Source organism: Rana temporaria, chromosome 8, assembly GCF_905171775.1.
Source record: "Rana temporaria chromosome 8, aRanTem1.1, whole genome shotgun sequence".
In the NCBI taxonomy this organism is placed as follows: Eukaryota; Metazoa; Chordata; class Amphibia; order Anura; family Ranidae; genus Rana; species Rana temporaria.
Window position 1 is genome coordinate 65,264,177 of NC_053496.1, and position 19,634 is coordinate 65,283,810.

Here is a 19,634-nt window from a genome sequence, read left to right on the forward strand (position 1 = left end):
CAGTGAAAGCCTATCTTCTGTTTTTGTCTAGCAGGACTGAGAAAAGGACTGACTGTTGCACCGGTAATATCAGCTGTCTGCCGTGCTGACCAAAACATAGTAATAAGAAAAAGTTCATTGTTTGCATTTGCAAATCTACTGTACAAAAAATAATATAACCTCTTTTAACTAATGGAAGAATGAAACGTCCTGTTATAAGTTTTCCTGTCTTGCATACATTCAAATTTTATCTGTTCATTGTTATCACCTAACGTTTATCTAAAGTAATTTTCAGCAAGGTTGTGTATTTTGCAGCCAAGACCAAGAGAGGGCGCTGTTGGAGAGGATCCCACATAGCGTGCATTGAAGTGTCTCATTATTGCAGTTCATGAATCCTGACTAGATAAGTCACATTAACACATTGTCATTCCACAGACATCCTGATAAACACATACAACACCAGCAGAGAATTTTCTTCTATGTTAATTCAGGTTATTACACTGGGGAGATAGAAGATTTAGTTGGGAGAGAGGGAAAAAATAGCTCATGGTGACTTTTACTACAGAAAGTACATGCAGACAAATTAGTATTGTAGAGCTTATAAGTATAGAGAGATTTTCCGGAATGGATAGATTTGGACCACAAGCAGACGTTCATGACATTCCATTATTTTACATGGCACTAGGAGCCCGTCAGTAGTCTGGTTTAGTAAAAAGTATGTGGGATAGTTATAAAACCAGCGCAGACTAAAGAGTGGGAACCTAATGTGGTTTGTGTTTTCTTTTTAATGTACACATTACTTTGCATGGCACAATAGCACACGTTCTACTGTTATATTAAGGAAGATTAGAAATCGGAATTCTTTTTGTATTTACCAGACTTTCCCAACTAGGGTTCCTCCAGAGGTTGCTAGAGATTCCTTAAGCTGTGGCTGACATTCCCTACTAGGGTTCCTCCAGAGATTCCTAGAGTTTCCCTGAGCTGTGGCTGACATTCCCTACTAGGGTTCCTCCAGGGGTTTCTAGAGTTTCATTGAGCTGTGGCTGACATTCCCTACTAGGTTTCCTCCAGGGGTTTCTAGCGGTTCCTTGAGCTGTGGCTGACATTCCCTACTAGGGTTCCTCCAGGGGTTTCTAGCGGTTCCTTGAGCTGTGGCTGACATTCCCTACTAGGGTTCCTCCAGAGGTGTTTAGGGGTTCCTTAAGCTGTGGCTGACGTTCCTCCAGGGGTTTCTAGAGTTTCATTGAGCTGTGGCTGACATTCCCTACTAGGGTTCCTCTAGAGATTGCTAGGGTTTCCTTGAACTGTGGCTGACATTCCCTACTAGGGTTTCTCCAGAGGTTGCTAGGGTTTCCTTGAGCTGTGGCTGAAATTCCCTTCTAGGGTTCCTCCGGGGGTTTCTAGGGGTTCCTTGAGCGGTGGCTGACATTCCCTACTAGGGTTCCTCCAGGGTTTTCTAGGGGTTCCTTGAGCTGTGGCTGACTGACCTTACAGCTGATGGTGCCTGCATAGTCCCAGGGTCAATGCCTCTTGATAACAATGATCTTTGTATCTGTTTGTAGAAGGGGCATTCTTCCCCACTGACCTTCAATGTACAGGACTTTTCCCCCAGTGAACCCTGATAAATTCTTTTAGCAGATATTTTCTGAGAACTGAAAATTATCTTGTGTTCCTCTCGGGTAAAAAGTCTGAGAAGGGCCGATATAGACTGCACTTGTTTTATTAACCACTTTTGGTGCTTAAAGACCTGGCCATTTTTTGCGATTTGGCACTGCGTCGCTTTAACTGACAATTGTGCAATGTGGCTCCCAAACAAAATTGATGTAATAAAACTGTATAGGCAGGGCCAGATTAAGAACATCATGGGCCTGGTGCTGAGGATTTTGGTGGGGCCTTTTAGGCTGCATTCACACCTCCGCGACAAGTAACGCCGCGTACGCGGCGTATTTTGCCGCGAATAGTGTAACTTTTTTTTTACAAATCCTTCCTATTGCTTTGTATGGCCGAACGCCAATGCCGCCTGAAAAAAAGGATCCGGGACTTTTTTTCATGCCGCAGGTGTACGGCGTCTATGAGATGTGAACCATCTCATAGACAGCAATGGGAATTCTCCCCTCCAGCGGCACGAGCGGCCGGCATCGGGCGTTTTGTCGCGGAGGTGTGAATGGGGTGTAATAAATAATAAATATATGCGTGGGAATGACATGAACGCAGCCCAGCCAAGGCAAGTGACCAAAGGCACAGAACCCAGAAGGAAGACCGGGTGAAGATGGAAGCGCCCGGGCCCCGCCTGATTCATCGCAGCACTGGAGGGCTCAGTCTGACAGGTAAGTGTACCCTAATGTGCTAATATGCTGTGCATACTTGTACATTGTGGCATAACCTACCCCAGGGCCTCTAAAAAGTAGTAATGTCAGGAAAGTTTACTACCGCTTTATTATCACAGGATCCCAGGAGCCTCTCATGGGGCCCCCTACTGACCCGGTGGACGGTGGCCCTTGGGCAGTGCCTAAGTGCACAGTTGCCAACATTTAAAAAATATTTTCAGGGCCACTTTTTTATATAAGTGCTATATTTAGAGTAGCTGAGATCCCCGATGTTCCTCTATACATCATAGTAGTAATCACAAAATTAAAGGAGTACTAATAATGGGGCAGAACAAATATGAGAACTGAGATTTCCTTTAGTTGAACTAACAAAAGTGTGTCCATTCTAGAGCTGGTAACATTGAGGATATTCAGTATAATTTTAAAGAACTGTTTTTGTGGGTAAGCGACATAGGGGAGGAGTATGGACGGTATATAAGTGGGAAGTATGTGCAGGTGAGGGAGAGGAATGTGGAGGGTCTAACAGTGGGCACTATGTACAGGAGAGGAGTGCAAAGGGTACGGAAAAAAGCACTATGTACAGGAGAGGAGTGTGAAGGGTATGACAATGGGCAGTATGTACAGGAAGAGTGAGGGGGTATGACAGAGGGTAGTACGTACCAGAGAGAAGTGTGGAGGGTATGATGGGGCAGTATGTACAGGAGAGGAGTGTGGAGGGTATGACAGTGGGCAGTATGTACAGGAGAGGAATGTAGATGGTATGATAGTGGGCTCTATGTATAGGAGAGGAGTGTGGAGGGTATGACAGTGAACACTATGTATAGGAGAGGAGTGTGGAGGGTATGACAGTGGGCACTATGTATAGGAGAGGAGTGTGGAGGGTATGACAGTGAGCAGTATGTACAGGAGAGGAGTGTGGAGGGTGCGACAGTGGGCACTAAGTACAGGAGAGAAGTGTATGACAGCAGGCACTATGTACAGGAGAGGAGTGTGAAGGGTATGACAGTGGGCGCTATGTATAGGAGAGGAGTGTGGAGGGTATGACAGTGGGCACTATGTACAGGAGAGGAGTGTGTAGGGTATGACAGTGGGTACTATGTATAGGAGAGAAGTGTGGAGAGTATGACAGTGGGCACTATGTACAGGAGAGGAGTGTGGAGAGTATGACAGTGGGTACTATGTATAGGAGAGAAGTGTGGAGAGTATGACAGTGAGCACTATGTACAGGAGAGGAGTGTGGAGAGTATGACAGTGAGCACTATGTACAGGAATGGAAGGATATTTAGGGACTGAGTAGTGGTTAAGCGGGTCATACATGGATTGAAATTACGCCAATTATGCAGAGACCAGCCATAGTCAATCTATGTATGGGCTAGCTGGTTTTACACAAGTCAATCTATTAATCAACTCGAGTACAACCAGCCTGTTTTTTTTTCTTAAAACAATCAGTGCTGCCAGCTAAAGTTAGCAACACTGATCATTGTATGCACTGGCAGAACACAATAACACTGCAGGAGTGATTCCCCCATTCACAGGTCAGCAGGTGAGAGGGTGTGTGGGGACAGGTGAGAGGGTGTGTGGGGGACAGGTGAGAGGGTGTGTGGGGGACAGGTGAGAGGGTGTGTGGGGACAGGTGAGGGGGTGTGTGGGGACAGATGAGAGGGTGTGTGGGGACAGGTGAGGGGGTGTGTGGGGACAGGTGAGAGGGTGTGTGGGGACAGGTGAGGGGTGTGTGGGGGACAGGTGAGGGGGTGTGTGGGGACAGGTGAGAGGGTGTTCGGGGACAGGCTGGGGAGAGATACTAGTCAGTGGCTGGGTAGGCACCGGTAGTATCAGAGCAAGATACACACAGGTTACATACGCCACGATCGTTAGAGCGAGAACAATAATTCTAGTACTAGACCTCCTCTGTAACTCTAAACATGTAACCTAAAAAAATGTAAAGCATCGCTTAGGATACCAAAAAAAATTGTGCTAACTTAACTAACTAGTGTTTTTTTAATGAATGAAACATTATTTTCCAAAAAAACATGTTTGAAAAATTGCTGCGCAAATACCGCGCTAGAGCTGCACAATTAATCGTTAACAAAATCGTGATCTCGATTCAACCCCCCTGACGATCTCCAATGCAGAGTTTGCTGATTCTTTCATATAACAAGTGGAGAGACTTTCAGCTATCAAAAGAAAATATCTGGGCAGTCTGCCAAGTTTTTAACAGGAAACATTGTAACTGACACTTCCTTCTTAGATCAAAGGGATAAACTTCTCTGTGTGTAAAGAACAAATCTGCCAAGTTTGTAAACAAAATGAAACATTGTAACTAACTAACATTGTAACAAAATTTAACCACTTAAAGTCCAACACTTGTTTCTTAAGTTAGAAAGCAATATTATTTGCTAGAAAATTACTTGGAACTGCCAAACATTATATATATTTTAGCAGAGACTCTAGGGAATACAATGGCTATTGCTGCAATATGTTATGTCACACTGCATTTTCCCACTTCAATGAATAATAAAAACCATAAAAACAAAACAGTAAAGTAAGCCCATTTTTTTTGTTTTAATGTGAAAGATGATGTTGCGCCGCAACAATCGTGAGAGAATCGTGATCTATCTTCTAAGCAAAAAAATTGCAATTCTCATTTTAGCCAGAATCGTGCAGCTCTGTACCCTGCAACATAAAAAGTGCAAAGACCACCATAGAGTCATTTTCTAGCAAAAAACAAATGATGATTTTTACATGTAGTAGAGAAGTGTCAGAATTGGCCTGGGTGGCAAGGGGTTAATTACCATGAGTAATATACAAATAATTATTATAAGCCCTGTGATCCTATCAGTCTGCTGTAGTGTGTCAGCTTGTATTTACCGTATTTATCGGCGTATAACACGCACAGGCATATAACACGCACCCTAACTTCAAGAGGGAAGTTTCAGGAAAAAAACGTTCCACTGCCCCCTGGGTATAACACGCAGGCACAGTTTACCCTCTATTTTCAGGGTAAAAAAGTGAGTGTTATACGCCAATAAATACAGTATATTGGCCGCTCTGAATGTAGCTTCTGACAGGCTGTGCAAGCAGGCCCGTATCTCCGGAACCATAAATGATAGCCGTCCCATATTTTAACCAGTTGTGGGGTAGCTCTTCCCATGCCTACCCCCAAATGTGGGGTTTCTGTGACCTCTGGTCATCGAGCTACAACCCCCCAAATTCGATCTTAAAAAAAAAAAAAATTCTTCAAAAAAAAAAAATTTTTTTTTTTTTTTTTTTTTTTTGGCAAATGGGCCTATCTTGAGAAAGAGGCCTGGAGCTGCAGCTCCATCAGCCCCATTGTTAATCCGGCCCTGTGTATAGGTAGTAAAAAGTGGAGCTACTACTTGTAATGATGTTTTCACTTCCATGCCATCATTCCACTGTTTGAATTCTGCTCAGGACCCTCCAAAAGGAATCCAAATGGTTGTAGCCTCAAAGCTAAATTGGACACCACAGCCCACCTTCTAAAACTTTATGGGGGGCTATGTTGCCTGGCCTCACACTGTAAGCCCATGAAACCCATTAAAACCATGGATGGTGAAAGGGCTCCAACCAGCGCTGACCTGTGCTGCTCTGTTCAAACACCTGATCAGTTAGAGTTTCGAATGCAACACCCCTGCTGACCATCAGCAAATGTGTCTGTGTGTGGTGCTAAGGGTGGGAGAAGCAGGTATACACCTTTTTCACTATTGACATACAAAACCTATTTTAAAGGGGTTTCTACTTTAAAAGAAAACTGAGATATTGCTTCATGCCAATGGGGGAAAAAAAACAAGATGGACCCCTCTCTTAGACTGGGCTAAATGGATAAGTTCATGAGCTCACCATTATATTTGGAATGCAAAGGGGTTATTGTGTAAGAGTATCCTTAACTTTTGATGAAGAAAGCACACAAGGATCAATTTTCTTAAAGGCCAACTCTTCTCAAAGCTAATATTTTAGGCATGTTTATGGTATGCTGCTTTCTTTTATATAGCTTTTTGACCCGAGTGGTGGGATGTCCCCAATTCTAGTTGGTAAAGTCAGCATAAAAACCAAATGATGATGTAATACTACCTCGATGGAACAGGGGAATCCACCTGTCAGAGATTAAAGTCGGCCATAGGGCAATTTTCTTTGTTTGAAAGAAAATCGCTCGATTCCCCACTCAACACAGTCGGCATTGACGGGGGAATCCCTCCCGCAAAGCTATTGTGTTCTCCCGGCGGGGGAAGCTGTTCTCTCCAGGAGAACACAGGCCCAGATTCACATACATTCGGGCGTAGCGTAGCGTAATCCATTTACACCACGCCGCCGCAAATTACTTGAGCAAGTACCGTATTCGCAAAGCACTTGCTCCGTAATTTGCGGCGACGTAGTGTAAATGGCCCGGCGTATGGCCACGTAATTCAAAGGGGGCGGCTTTTATTCAAATTAAGCGCGCCCCGCGCCGATCGAACTGCGCATGCGCCAATCGGAAAAATAGCCCAGTGCGCATGCTCCAGCTCACGACGGAAAACGTCAATGACGCCGACGTGAGTGTCATTGACGTAAAGTCGTATTCAAGAACGTAACCGAAGGAAAAAGACGATGCGGACCCGACGCCATACTTAACATGGCATACGGCGGACTGGCGTAAGGTTACCCCTCATATAGCAGGGGTAACCTTACGCTTACGTAAACGACGACACGGCGCAAATTAGTTTGGGAATCGGCGTATCAGGCTCATTTGCATAGTCAAATGAGACCTGAACGTAAACGCCACCTAGCGGCCAGCGTAGTACTGCATTTAGGATCCGACGGTGTAAGTGACTTACACCCGTCCGATCCTAGCCTAATTCTGGCGTATCTTGTTTTGAGAATACAAAACAATGATACGCCGGCGGGATTTTCGAATTACGCCGGTGTATCTATAGATACACCGGCGTAACTCTTTTGAGAATCTGGCCCACAGTGATTACTGCTAGCGGCTATAATAGATGCTAGTAATAATCGCATGTAAAATCTGACAGATTGGTTGTACCCAAGTTGATCGATCAACTTTGGTACATTCAGCCTGCCCATACATAGTTCGAATCTCAGCCAGTCCCTGCTGAACTGGCCAAGATTTGAACCTTCTTAACACCTTCATTACAACTATGTGTGAGAGGCTGGAGAAGTGAGCTGATTAAGGGAAATGGACCTATTGGCAGATGATCCAGCTTTTTCTGGTACAATCTTTATTGAGACCCCAGGTTAGGAGGATAGAGAGGGTCAATTAACGAGGCCTAGGCTGGTCGGATGCAGAGTGGGAAGAGCGTAGAACCACCACAGACCCCAAACTTGGCGTGGGGGTCATGGAGAATACTAGACATCTTCTCGTTAATCATGAGAGTCATTAAGATGCTCTTCACCTCCGCAAACAAGACAGCCGGCTTCCTCCAGGCCCTTGCTATTCTACGCTTTGCAGCGATGAACAAATAGGTGGCCAACTTCTGCTAATGGGGGAAAAAGGCCCTGGATCTGGCAGTGAAGTAAGTCCAATTTAGCGTCCTTCCGGGGGGATATATGGAAGAGAAAAGAAAGAAGACCAAATACCCTTGACCAGAATCCCACGAAGCAGGGGCAGGACCACCAGATATGAAGTTCGTCTCCACGCTGACCATAACCCCGAAACATCTATCACTGTAGGATGGATTTGATTTAGCAAAACGGGATGGGACCCAATACCAACGGAGGAGTACCTTATAGGCTGCCTCTAGGGTAGCCGTGTTAAAGGAACATTTCGCAGTATTAGACCAGGCCTTGCTCCAAATGATCCGGCTTTTTATTGGCCAAACTGAAAAGTGTGTTTTGGGTGGCATTAGACTTTGATGCCTAATACCTTCCCTACAATATATACTAGTTTTCAATACAACACTATAATCGAGATCTATCTATTGCACATCATTTTAACTACATGACATTTTCATGGGTATAAGTCTGGAATTTAATGTGCTCTATATGTGCATCATCCTGTCACCTCGACTTTCTAGACTTCACACTTGGCTATGTAAACTGCCAGCCACATCCTTCCATGTCAAGGCTCTGCCTTTATCCCGTTTTGTCTTTTACACGCCTGCTAGAACAGGTTTTCAAAGGAAAATAAACCTGGTCTAATACAGGATGGTTCACGATGAGGATATGTGCATGTCTCGGCACCTCTGCTGTGCTGCAAGTTATCAGCTTGAACAATGTATGGGATATATGATTTTGTAAGAAACACTCATTCGTTGGATTACTTGCTCAGTTCCTCCCTGTCCCAAGCAGAGTTCCCTGCTTTGTATAGTCTTTTTTTATCTATCATTGAGGAGTTAACACTTCTTTAACATGTCTTTGTGTTCATCTAATCTCTGCTGTTTAACCTTTGACATCTCCCTTATTATCCATGTCTGCCACCTTTGCCAAATACCAAAAGCAGCTACATCACAGAAGACTTTAATCTCTGTCAGAGCACATTCTGCACCCAGCCTCCTGTCTTAATTCTCTAAAACTATATTTGGTAACCATGTACCAACAATTATATGTTGGTTCATTTACATTCTTCATGTTCAGGATGTATCATCTTTTTTATTTATTTATTTTTGATCTCACGCTTCCCCAAAATATCTTCCATTAATGCCATTGTCTCAATAAAACAAAAAAGTAATACTGTATGTGGTTGCAGTGGACACGGGGCTGTCGATGCTGCGATCTATCCTTGTCCAATGAGAATGCTTTGTATTCACTAAAAAGCATACAACACATTTTCTGAATGGATACTGTATAGAAAAAGATTTATTGGACTTTACTGGCAATGAGGGGATCAAATACTCATTCATATAAAAAGTACCGTATACACTCGAGTATAAGCCGAGTTTCCCAGCACATTTTTTGTGTGCTGAAAATGCCCCCCTCGGCTTATACTCGAGTCACCTTTTTGCGCCTGATCTCCCGGACTTTGGGGAACCGGCGCCGGCCGTAGGTCCCCTAGACCCCAAACACACATGTAGCCTCACTCTTATTAAGTGTGCAAAGTTTGTTGTCCGACCTATGGCCGGGGAGCACCGATTTTTCAAAGCCGGGCACCCCTTCCATAGACTCCTATGTTAAACTGTAATTTCTTCTGTGAATTTGGGGACCCGGTACTGGCCGGCCATAGGTCCCCTGGACCACAAACTTGGCACACATGTAGCCCAGCACCCCTTCCATAGGCTCCCATGTTAAACGTCAGTCTAGTCATGGGCACAGTGAGGCATGGACACAGTGAGGCATGCAGATAGACACCCTAGGCTTATACGCGAGTCCATACGTTTTCCCATTTTTTTGTGGTAAAATTAGGTGCCTCGGCTTATACTCGAGTATATATGGTAATACTTTATTTAAAAAACATTTTATACATGTGGCTGCAATTCTTTAAAAACAAGATATAGCGCATCATAAGCCAAACATGTTCAACTGTTAAACTCAATGGCCACTACTAGGTATTATAGGTTAGAGCAATAGGTTACTATTGCTATTTGGGAGAAAAACAAGGTGTGCCAAAAACGAAGTTCAGCAGAAGACGCAATGCATGGTATATTTAATTAAAAATTGGCCAAATGGCTACTCGCACTAATAAAGATCAATAGGCATATAACCGTATAATACTGTGGTCACTCAGCGGGTCCACAGTGGATGGGGGTGTGTAGATTTTAACACGAGAGGAGAGGAACAAACGTCTCGTCTCGGAACCAGCATGGAACACACTCGGAGTCGCATCAGAAGTGACGTCAGAACATGGAGATAACGTTTCAAAGCATCGGCTTCTTCGTCAGATCTAAATGGCTATTGATCAAATTGTCATTTAGATCTGGCGAAGAAGCTTTGACACGTTATCTCCATATTCTGATGTCACTTCCGATGCGACTCCGAGTGTGTTCCATGCTGGTTCCGAGACGAGACGTTTGTTCCTCTCCTCTCGTGTTAACATCTACACACCCCCATCCACTGTGGACCCGCTGAGTGACCACAGTATTCTACTGTTATATGCCTATTGATCTTTATATTGGTGTGAATAGCCATTTGGCCAATTTTTAATGAAATATACCATGCGTTGCATCTTCTGCCGCACTTAGTTTTTGGTGCAACTTGTTTTTCTCCCATTGTTCTTCCAGAGACTGCTTCGCTCTCAAGAGAGCTGCCACTAATGCTGCATATGTATACTTCCTAGACTTCATAGAATTTTAGTTGTGTTATCTGTGTGTTTTGGTACCCTCTCGTGTGCCATGCGTTTTTGTCTATTGCTATTTGTGTTTAAAGTTACTTTTTATGTGATCTCCTTTATGTGAGTGAGCGACTCGCTGTTCAGTGTACCATATGTGAAGTCTCTTCAACACCACTGAAACAGGAAAGTGCTTTCTGTATGCTGCACAGACTACTGTAGTGATTTTGAGACTGCCCTGCCGCCCTCTACAGTGCCTTGAAAAAGTATTCATACCCTTGAAAAGTTGTTAAAATCCCAATAAAATACAATTACGTTTTTGGTTTTATGTGATAGACCAACACAAAGTGGCAAATTTTGGAAGGAAAATTATAAATGGTTTTCAAAATATTTTACAAATAAATATGTGAAAAGTGTGGAATGCATTTGTATTCAGCCCCCCTGAGTCAATACTTTGTAGTACCAACTTTCATCGCAATTACATCTGCAAGTCTTTTTAGGGATGTCGCTACCAGCTTTGCACATCTAGAGGGTAAAACTCTTCTTTGCAAAATAGCTTGCGTTCTGTCAGATTGGATGGAGAGCATTTGTGAACAAGTCTTGCCACAGATTCTCAATTGGATTTAGGTCTGGACTTTGACTGGGACATTCTAACACATAAATATGCTTTGATGTAAACCATTCCATTGGAGCTCTGGCTGTATGTTTATAGTCCTTGTCCTGCTAGTAGGTGAACCTCCGCCCCAGTCTCACGTCTTTTGCTGACTCTAATGCCTCGTACACACGATCGGAATTACTAATGAAAAAAAGTCAGACGGACTTTAGACGGAATTTTTTCTATCGGAAATTCCGTTCGTCTGTATGGAACTCCGACGGAGGAAAAAACGCGCATGCTCGGAAGCATTGAACTTAATTTTTCTAGACTCGTCGTAGTGTTGTACGTCACTGCGTTTTGGACGGTCGGAATTTGGTGTGTCCATGTGTATGCAAGACAGTTTGAGCGGAATTCTGTTGGAAAAACCCATGTGGAGTTTATTCCGATGGAAAAAAAGATCGTGTGTACGGGGCATTACAGGTTTTCTTCTAAGATTGCCCTGTATTTGGCTCCATTCATCTTTCCATCAACCCTGACCAGCTTCCCTGTCCCTGCTGAAGAAAAGCATCACCACAACATGATGCTGCCACCACCATGTTTCACAGTGCGGATGGTGTGTTCAGGGTGATGTGTAGTTTTCAGCCACACATAGGGCCAGATTCAGGTAGCTCGGCGTATCGTTGAGCGGGCATAGCGCATCTCATATGCGCTACGCCGACATAACTCTGAGAGGCAATAGCAGTATTCACAAAGCACTTGCTCCCTAAGTTACGGCGGCGTAGCGTAAATGGGCCAGCGTAAGCCCGCCTAATTCAAATTTGGAAGGTAGTGGGCGGGTTGTATTTAAATTAACCGTGACCCCATGTAAATGAATGGCCGAACGAACGGCGCATGCGCATGCTCAGAATCTCGTCGCATATACTCCCTAAGAAACAACGGCTCAATGCGTATGACGTGAACGTAACCTACGCCCAGCCCCATTCACGTACGACTTACGCAAAGGACATAAAATCCGACGGCTGTTCCGACGTCCATACCCTAACATGACTAACCCCTGCTTTATGAGGGATAACTATACGCCGGACGTACACGGCGTAGCTTACTGCGACGGGCGCAAGTACGTTTGTGAATCGGCGTATCTAGGTCATTTACATATTCGACGCGTAAATCAATGGAAGCGCCCCTAGCGGCCAGCGTAAATATGCACCCAAGATACGACGGCGTAGGAGACTTACGTCGGTCGGATGGAGCCAGAATTCAGGCGTATCTGGTTTCAAGAGTACGGCGCATAGATATGACGGCGTATCCGTGGACTTGTGCGGCGTATAAGAAGATACGTCGGCGTAAGTCCTACCTGAATCTGGCCCATAGCGTTTTTGCTTTTAGGCCAAAAAGTCAAATTTTGGTCTTATCTGACCAGAGCACCTTCTTCCATGTTTGCTGTGTCCCCCACATGGCTTCTCACAAACTGAAATGGGACTTCTTATGGCTTTCTATTAACAATGGTTTTCTTCTTGCCACTCTTCTATAAAGACCAGATTTGTGGAGTGCATGACTAATGGTTGTCCTGTGGACAGATTCTTCCACCTGAGCTGTGGATCTCTGCAGCTCCTTCAGAGTTACCATTCGCCTCAGTTTAGATGGACGGCCATGTCTTGGTAGGTTTGCAGTTGTGCCATACTCTTTCCACTTTCAGATGATGGATTGAACAGTGCTCTGTGAGATGCTCAGACCTTGGTATTTTTTTTATAACCTAACCCTGCTTTAAACTTCTCCACAAATGTTATACCTGACCTGTCTGGTGTGTACCTTGGCCTTCATGATGCTGTTTGTTCACAAAGGTTCTCTAACAACCCTCTGAGGGCTTCACAGAACAGTTGTATTTATACTGAGATTAAATTACACACAGGTGGACCCTTATTTACTAATTAGGTACCTTCTGAAGGCAATTGGTTCCACTAGATTTTGGTTAGGGGATATAAGAGTAAAGGGGGGATGAAAACAAATGCAAGCCACACTTTTCACATATTTATTTGTAAAAAAAAAAAAAATTGAAAATCATTTATAATTTTCCTTTCACTTCACAATTATGTGCCACTTTGGGTCTATCACATAAGGCCCAGGTTCACACTGGGTACGATTTGAGATGCGATTTCACATGTCAAATCGCATCTCAAATCGGCGGCATTTGCTGGTAATTGTCGGCAATGGCACTGTCCTAATCGGTGCGACGCCACATCTGCGGCGCTGCACCGATTTCAAAAAGTAGTTCCTTTACTACTTTTTGCGATTTCGGGCCGTGATTTACATTGAACCCTGCACAGATGTCTCTTAAATCGCGGCCGAAATCGCGGCAAAATCGCAACCGCAATTTTGAATTCGCAGCAGTGTGAACCTAGCCAAAACCCCAATAAAATACATTGACGTTTTTGGTTGTAACATGACAAAATGTGGAAATTTTTCAAGGGGTATGAATACTTTTGCAGGCATTGTATTTGTGACATACTAATAATTATAGGCTGGCCAAATGTAAATTTGAAAGATTACTCCTGGAGTTCCTTTTGAAAACGAATAAAAATAATTCCTTATCCTGCACGTTTTAAGTGATTGCATTTCTTTTATGATGTCCCCGTCTTTTTGCTGGATTCAGTCTGGTGTTACTTCCAGTTTTCGGCCTCATTAGACGTCTGTGGAGGAGGGCTGACAATACTTCCAGGTCACTGCTGAAATTCCAGGAGCCTGGTCACCCTCTTCCTGCAGCATTGGTATGTCATTGCCCAGGCGTTGTCAGCCTATAGAAAACGTGGGACTTTCACATCCCCAGCCACTGCTGCACTGGATGCAAACAGAGCTATAGCAGTCACGTGACCACCAGTCATACTGACCAAAATGTGATGGTCTGAGGTAAATCCTGAAAACCAAGTGTGATGAATTTGCTGCACTAACATCATTTTTGTATTTACATATACCTTAGTATCTCCCTTTGCCAGTTTAATGTGCTTTTTGGAAAATGTGAATATAGGAATACCTCCCCAGATGTAATACAAAGTCTATGCAATACCACTTTAATTATTTACGGTGTCCATTCAGGCTGTGGACTTGTTGGTCAGTATTAATGGCGATTTTTAGAATGCCAGCAGTTATATGTTCTATATGAATACGATGTTCATGGTACACTAATGAAAAAGTAAACCCTGAAGCGTTCATCTTCAGCCCTCTTCCCTCCGGGGCCGCAAGCGCCGGCTCTGTGACTGGCCAGAGTCGCGTGGGAGCAGCCAGTGACGGCATCACCTCCTTTAGAAATGGCACAATCGCAGTTTCTAAAGTGCGCCTGCGCCGTTGTCTATTGTAAATAGGCTTACCTGTAGGTAACAGTGGTGGTACAACCACTTTAACCGCTTAAGCCCCGGACCATTATACAGGTAAAGGACCTGGCCCCTTTTTGCGATTCGGCACTGCGTCACTTTAACTGACCATTGCGCGGTCGTGTGATGCGGCTCCCAAACAAAATTGGCATCCTTTTTTCCCCTCAAATAGAGCTTTCCTTTGGTGGTATTTGATCACCTCCGCGTTTTTTTTTTTTTTTTTTGCTATAAACAAAAATAGAGCGACAATTTAAAAAAAAACTGGGCGCGGTCACAGAGCTCAGGACTAGGTTGCGAGTGTGCCGCCGGCGGCGCACTCGCGACCCACGGCTGGGCTCTTAAAGGTGACGTACCTGTACGTGCTTGTGCCCAGCCGTGCCATTCTGCTGACGTATATCGGCGTGAAGGGGCCGTTAAGTGGTTAAATCGCATGCTGTATTGTATGCTCCACTTTCCATGTTGTGTTTTTTTTTTTTTTTTTAATTACCGTATTTATCTTGCTATAACGCGCACCCCCGAACTTGAAGGAAAATTCCTGGAAAAAAAAAATACTTACAGTTTGGATGCCCCTCGTCAGTGTCTTGCCCGTCGTCCATCGGCGGCCTCGTCTAGTGCGGCGTCCTTCTGCGGCCATCGTGGTGTCCTCCCCGCTCGATCCCCGCTTCCCGCGCTGGGTTTGAACCACTGCGCCGACATATACCGAGCGCAGTACACTCAGGTATAGTCGGGCAGGCTCGGCTCCTCTCGCGTAAAGGACGTACAGGACGTGACCGCGAGAGGAGCCGAGCCTGCCCGACTATACCCGAGTGTACTGCGCTCGGTATATGCTGGCGCAGTGGTTCAAACACAGCGCGGGAAGCGGGTATCGGCGTATATCACGCACCCGCGATCTTGCCCTGATTTTCAGGGCAAAAAAGTGCGTGGTTTACGCCGATAAATACGGTAACATTCATACACACAATGGGGTTGATTTACTAAAGGGAAATCCACTCCACTCTGCACTGCAAGTGCATTCGGAAGTGCAGTCGCTGTAGATCTGAGGGGAAACTCTGAAATCAGGGGAAGTTCTGCTGATTTTATCATCCAATCACATGCAAGCAAAAATGCTGTTTTTTATTTTCATTGCATGTCCCCCTCAGATCTACAGCGACTGCACTTGCAGTGCAAAGTGGATTTGCCCTTAGTAAATAAACCCCAATGTGTCATCATATATCCCATTCTATCATCCTTGCCTGAAAAGAGAAATGATCTAAGTTCAGTGGTTAACACTTCTGCCTAGCAACACAAGGGTCATTGGTTCAAATCCCAACCACGGCACTCCCTGCCTGGGGTACTCTGCCCTCCTTCCATACTCCAAAGACATGCTGGCAGGTTAATTGATTCTAGTATATGTATGAATGAGAGTCAGGAACCTTAGATTGTAAGCTCCTCGAGGGCAGGGACTGATGTGAAATCTACTGTATATGTAATGCGCGGGGTAAATTCACAGCGATATACGTGTAAGTACCTGTATTTTAATAAAAAGACATTCCTCATCTATGATATCTTTGTTATTCTTTAACAGATGAAATTCTAATCTAAAGGAATTGTTTAAATCTGTTGAATATAATTGTAAGCAGGCTTCAGCTTATTGAAGAACTACAAGTCCCAGGAATAGATTTTGCTGCTCAGTTCTCCATCTGTTCTGCTCCCCACCGTGTTCTCTGTATAATGCTGTGTCAGTGAGTACAAATTCCTGCCACACGACCGCTCTCCCCCCTTCTTCTCTGTTTGAGAAATCACAGACTTCTCCGCTGTCTAAAATATCTGCCTCCACGTCTGATACCACAAATGTGAGGGAGCAGCCAGGCAGCGATACAGATTGCTGTTTAGTCTTGTAATAAAGCTGTGGGCGTTGCATGTATCTGCTGCTAATTACTAAGCCCCCTATTCACCTCTCGCAGTATTCTTGCTGAATCTCACCTACTTCTTGATTTCTGTTGCAGATATTATAAAAAGTTCACCATTCCAGACCTAGATCGATGTCACTTAGAACTGAATGAGAGCGCTCTAAGCTTTGCCCATGCAAACAACACTTTAATTATAACAGTAAGTACGGATTGTGGTTATTTACATATATATATATGTGTGTGTCTGTATAGATGGATAATAGTGCTAACTGTTTATGTTGTGTTTTATATGTTATCAGATGTTCTGACAGAGCCTAGAACAACAATTTTGGGATTTGCCAGTAGGGTCAAAGGGCCAAATCCACAGCCCCGCAGCGCAACGTAACTTAAGTGATTTAAGTTACACTGCCGCAAATTTCCTAAGTTAGGTATCGATCCACAACACACTTACCTGGAAATTTGCGGCGGTGTAACTCAAATCCGTCCGGCGCAAGGCGTGCCGAATCTAATGGGGCGAGTCCCATTTAAATTAGGTGCGCTCCCCCGCCGGACATACTGCGCATGCTCCGTCGGGTAACTTACCCGACGTGCATTGCGCTAACTGACGTCGCTCCGACGTCATTTGCTTAGACGGTAACGTAAATGGCGTCCAGCGCCATTCACGGACGTCTTACGCAAACGACGTAGAGTTTGAATTTTCGACGCGGGAACGACGGCCATACTTAATAGGGCTTAGTCAAATAGGACTCAGCCCTATTTTTACATGGCGTAACTCGACGTAAACAACGTAGCATTAGAGCGACGGGCCCGTCGGAGCATTCGTGGATCGCCGTAAGTGTTCATTTGCATATTCTAGGCCGGCCGCAATGGCCTCGCCACCTAGCGGCCGGCCTAGAATTGCATCCTTAAGATCCGACAGTGTAATTCAATTACACATGTCGGATCTTCTGCCTATCTCTTGGAAACTGATTCTGTGGATCAGTTCCAAAGATAGAAACAGGGATACGACGGCGTATCAGTAGATACGCCGGCGTATCCCTTTTGTCGATTACCCCCAAAGTGCTTGGGTAAATAATTGGGTTGGTATAAAAAAAAACAAAGGCTGTTTAGACCGAATCAGCCATGTGTTAATAAATTAGAAAATGCATTTCAGACTATACAGATTCTGCACATTGGTTTCTGTACAATTCTGAGCTGGTTTTTGGGCCAGTATATAAGAAATAAATAAAAAATAAAGAAGAGTTCCACCCAAAAGAGGAACTTCCGCTTTAAGGACTTCTGACCCTCTGAAATGGGAGGGGGGGGTGCCTAGTTCTGACAGGTACCCAGCTCCCATTCAGCTCCCACCCAAGCGGAAATTCTCCTCTTTGCCTCCCTTCCTGCAATCTTCTGGGATATGTCACAGGTCCCAGAAGATTGCCCAGCCATTCAGGATGCGCAGCTGGGTGCCCACACTTGCAATGTCAGGGCAGAGGAAAGAGAAGCGAGGATTCGGGCAGCTGCATCGCTGGACCGTGAGACAGGTGAATGTCTGTTTATTAAAAGTCAGCCGCTACACCACTTCTTTTTTTTTTTTTTTTTTTTTGTAGCGGCTGACTTTTAATGAACACAGAAATGGCTGGAACTCCTCTTTTGAAAAGGTGAAATTTATACTTGTTTGTCTCCTCCACAGCTGTTTGATCTGAGGTAAATCCTGAAAACATGACCTGTTGCGGCGCCTTAAGGACTGGAGTTAGGAAACACTGCTGTAGAGCACCGGTGTCAAACTGACAACCCTTCATCTGTTGCAGAACTACAAGTCCCATGAGGCATTGCAAGGCTGACCGTCACAAGCATGAATCCCAAAAACAGAGGCATAATGGGACTTGCAGTATTGCAACAGCTGGACGGCCACCAGTTTGGCATTCCTGCTGTAGAGGGAAGATGCATATACTTGGCCATACTGGGGGTGCTTCAGTCTGGTCATGTGATCTCCCCAACACTGGACTCATGGAGAGGAGAGATAGCCAAGAGGCTGAAATGCCTGGGCGGTGATGTCACCAATAGGGTTACTATGTGGCATCCATTGATGGCTGTCCCTCCTTACCCCTAAAGCCACTGCTGGGAGCTCATCATGTGACCAAACCAAAGTGCTCCAAGAATATGTAAGTATATACATCTTCCTTCCACAGGTTGGTTAGAATAGGAGTTAGTAGGTGGGTGGGAGCAGTTCAAAGATTGGCTAGTTAGTTAAAGCCTAAAATTCCACTTTGTCTTTTTTTTTTTAAATAGTAGTTTTATATATTGGCCCAAAAAAGTAAATCTGTCATGTGAAAAATGCAGGGCTGTCATTGCTGACCTCCTTCTCCTGCAAATGCCCATTCATTGGCTACTGGGCCAATCGTGGGGTACGACTTGTCATTCGACTTTGCAGTCCCAAGTCGCCCAAGTGTGAAAGTGGCCTTAGAGCAGGGCTAGGCAACCTCGGCACTTCAGCTATGGTAAAACTACAAATCCCACCATGCACCTGGGAATCATTGCTGTGGCTGCTAGTCTGCAAAGTCTCACGTGACTTGTAGTTCCACAGCAGCTGGAGTGCTGAGGTTACCAACCCCTGGTTTAGAGAGATGTGCAGCTGCTCAACAACAGCATGTTGCAGAGACTACGGCTTTTCAGATAATGGTTCTAGCTGTAATCCACAGTTCACAAACATATTAAAATGCATTGGTCAGGGCTATTTAGAAACGCCCTTGATTTCCTTGTGATCATGTCAGAACGTATAACAGCAACACCAGCAAAATTAGCAATTTTTTGGATTGGAGCATGTTATGTGTTTGGATAGCATTTAGTAACTGCTGTCTCCTCATATAGTATCAGAAACCAAAGGAAATCCTGGCAGTGGAAGAAGAGCTGCAGGAGGAGATCAAATCATTGAAGGCCAACTCGGAGGGTGATGTGGAGTGTAAGACTCAATGACCTGCATTCTAATTTATGTCTATAGTTTTCTACAAAAAAATAAATAAAATACCCAATATAATGAGCATGTGCCTATTTTTGTGTTTAAACTTATTGACACAATCGATAAAAATATTTAACAGGTTTATCAACATGTACAATGGAATATTCATTCACTACTAAGTAGAACTTCTCAAAAACCTTACTATATTATGTACTTTTTTTTACACTAAAAAATAAATAAAAATATTTTCCAAAATGTTTTACTGCAGTAAAAAAAAAAAAAAACGAAGCCCTCGGTAAATACTGATCCGTTCTTTATAGAGTATTATT

General features: G+C 44.3%; 1 protein-coding gene across 1 annotated transcript in view; it reads left to right on the forward strand.

Moving 5' to 3' along the window:
• Positions 1 to 19,387, forward strand: part of DPCD (deleted in primary ciliary dyskinesia homolog (mouse)) — a 42,477-nt gene extending 23,090 nt beyond the window's left edge. The window contains exons 5-6 of the mRNA XM_040361931.1: positions 16,464 to 16,566; positions 19,218 to 19,387. Of these exons, the coding sequence (XP_040217865.1) occupies positions 16,464 to 16,566; positions 19,218 to 19,322 (208 nt within the window). The 3' untranslated portion in view covers positions 19,323 to 19,387. The remainder of the gene's footprint in view (positions 1 to 16,463; positions 16,567 to 19,217) is intronic.
• Positions 19,388 to 19,634: the final 247 nt, after the last annotated feature.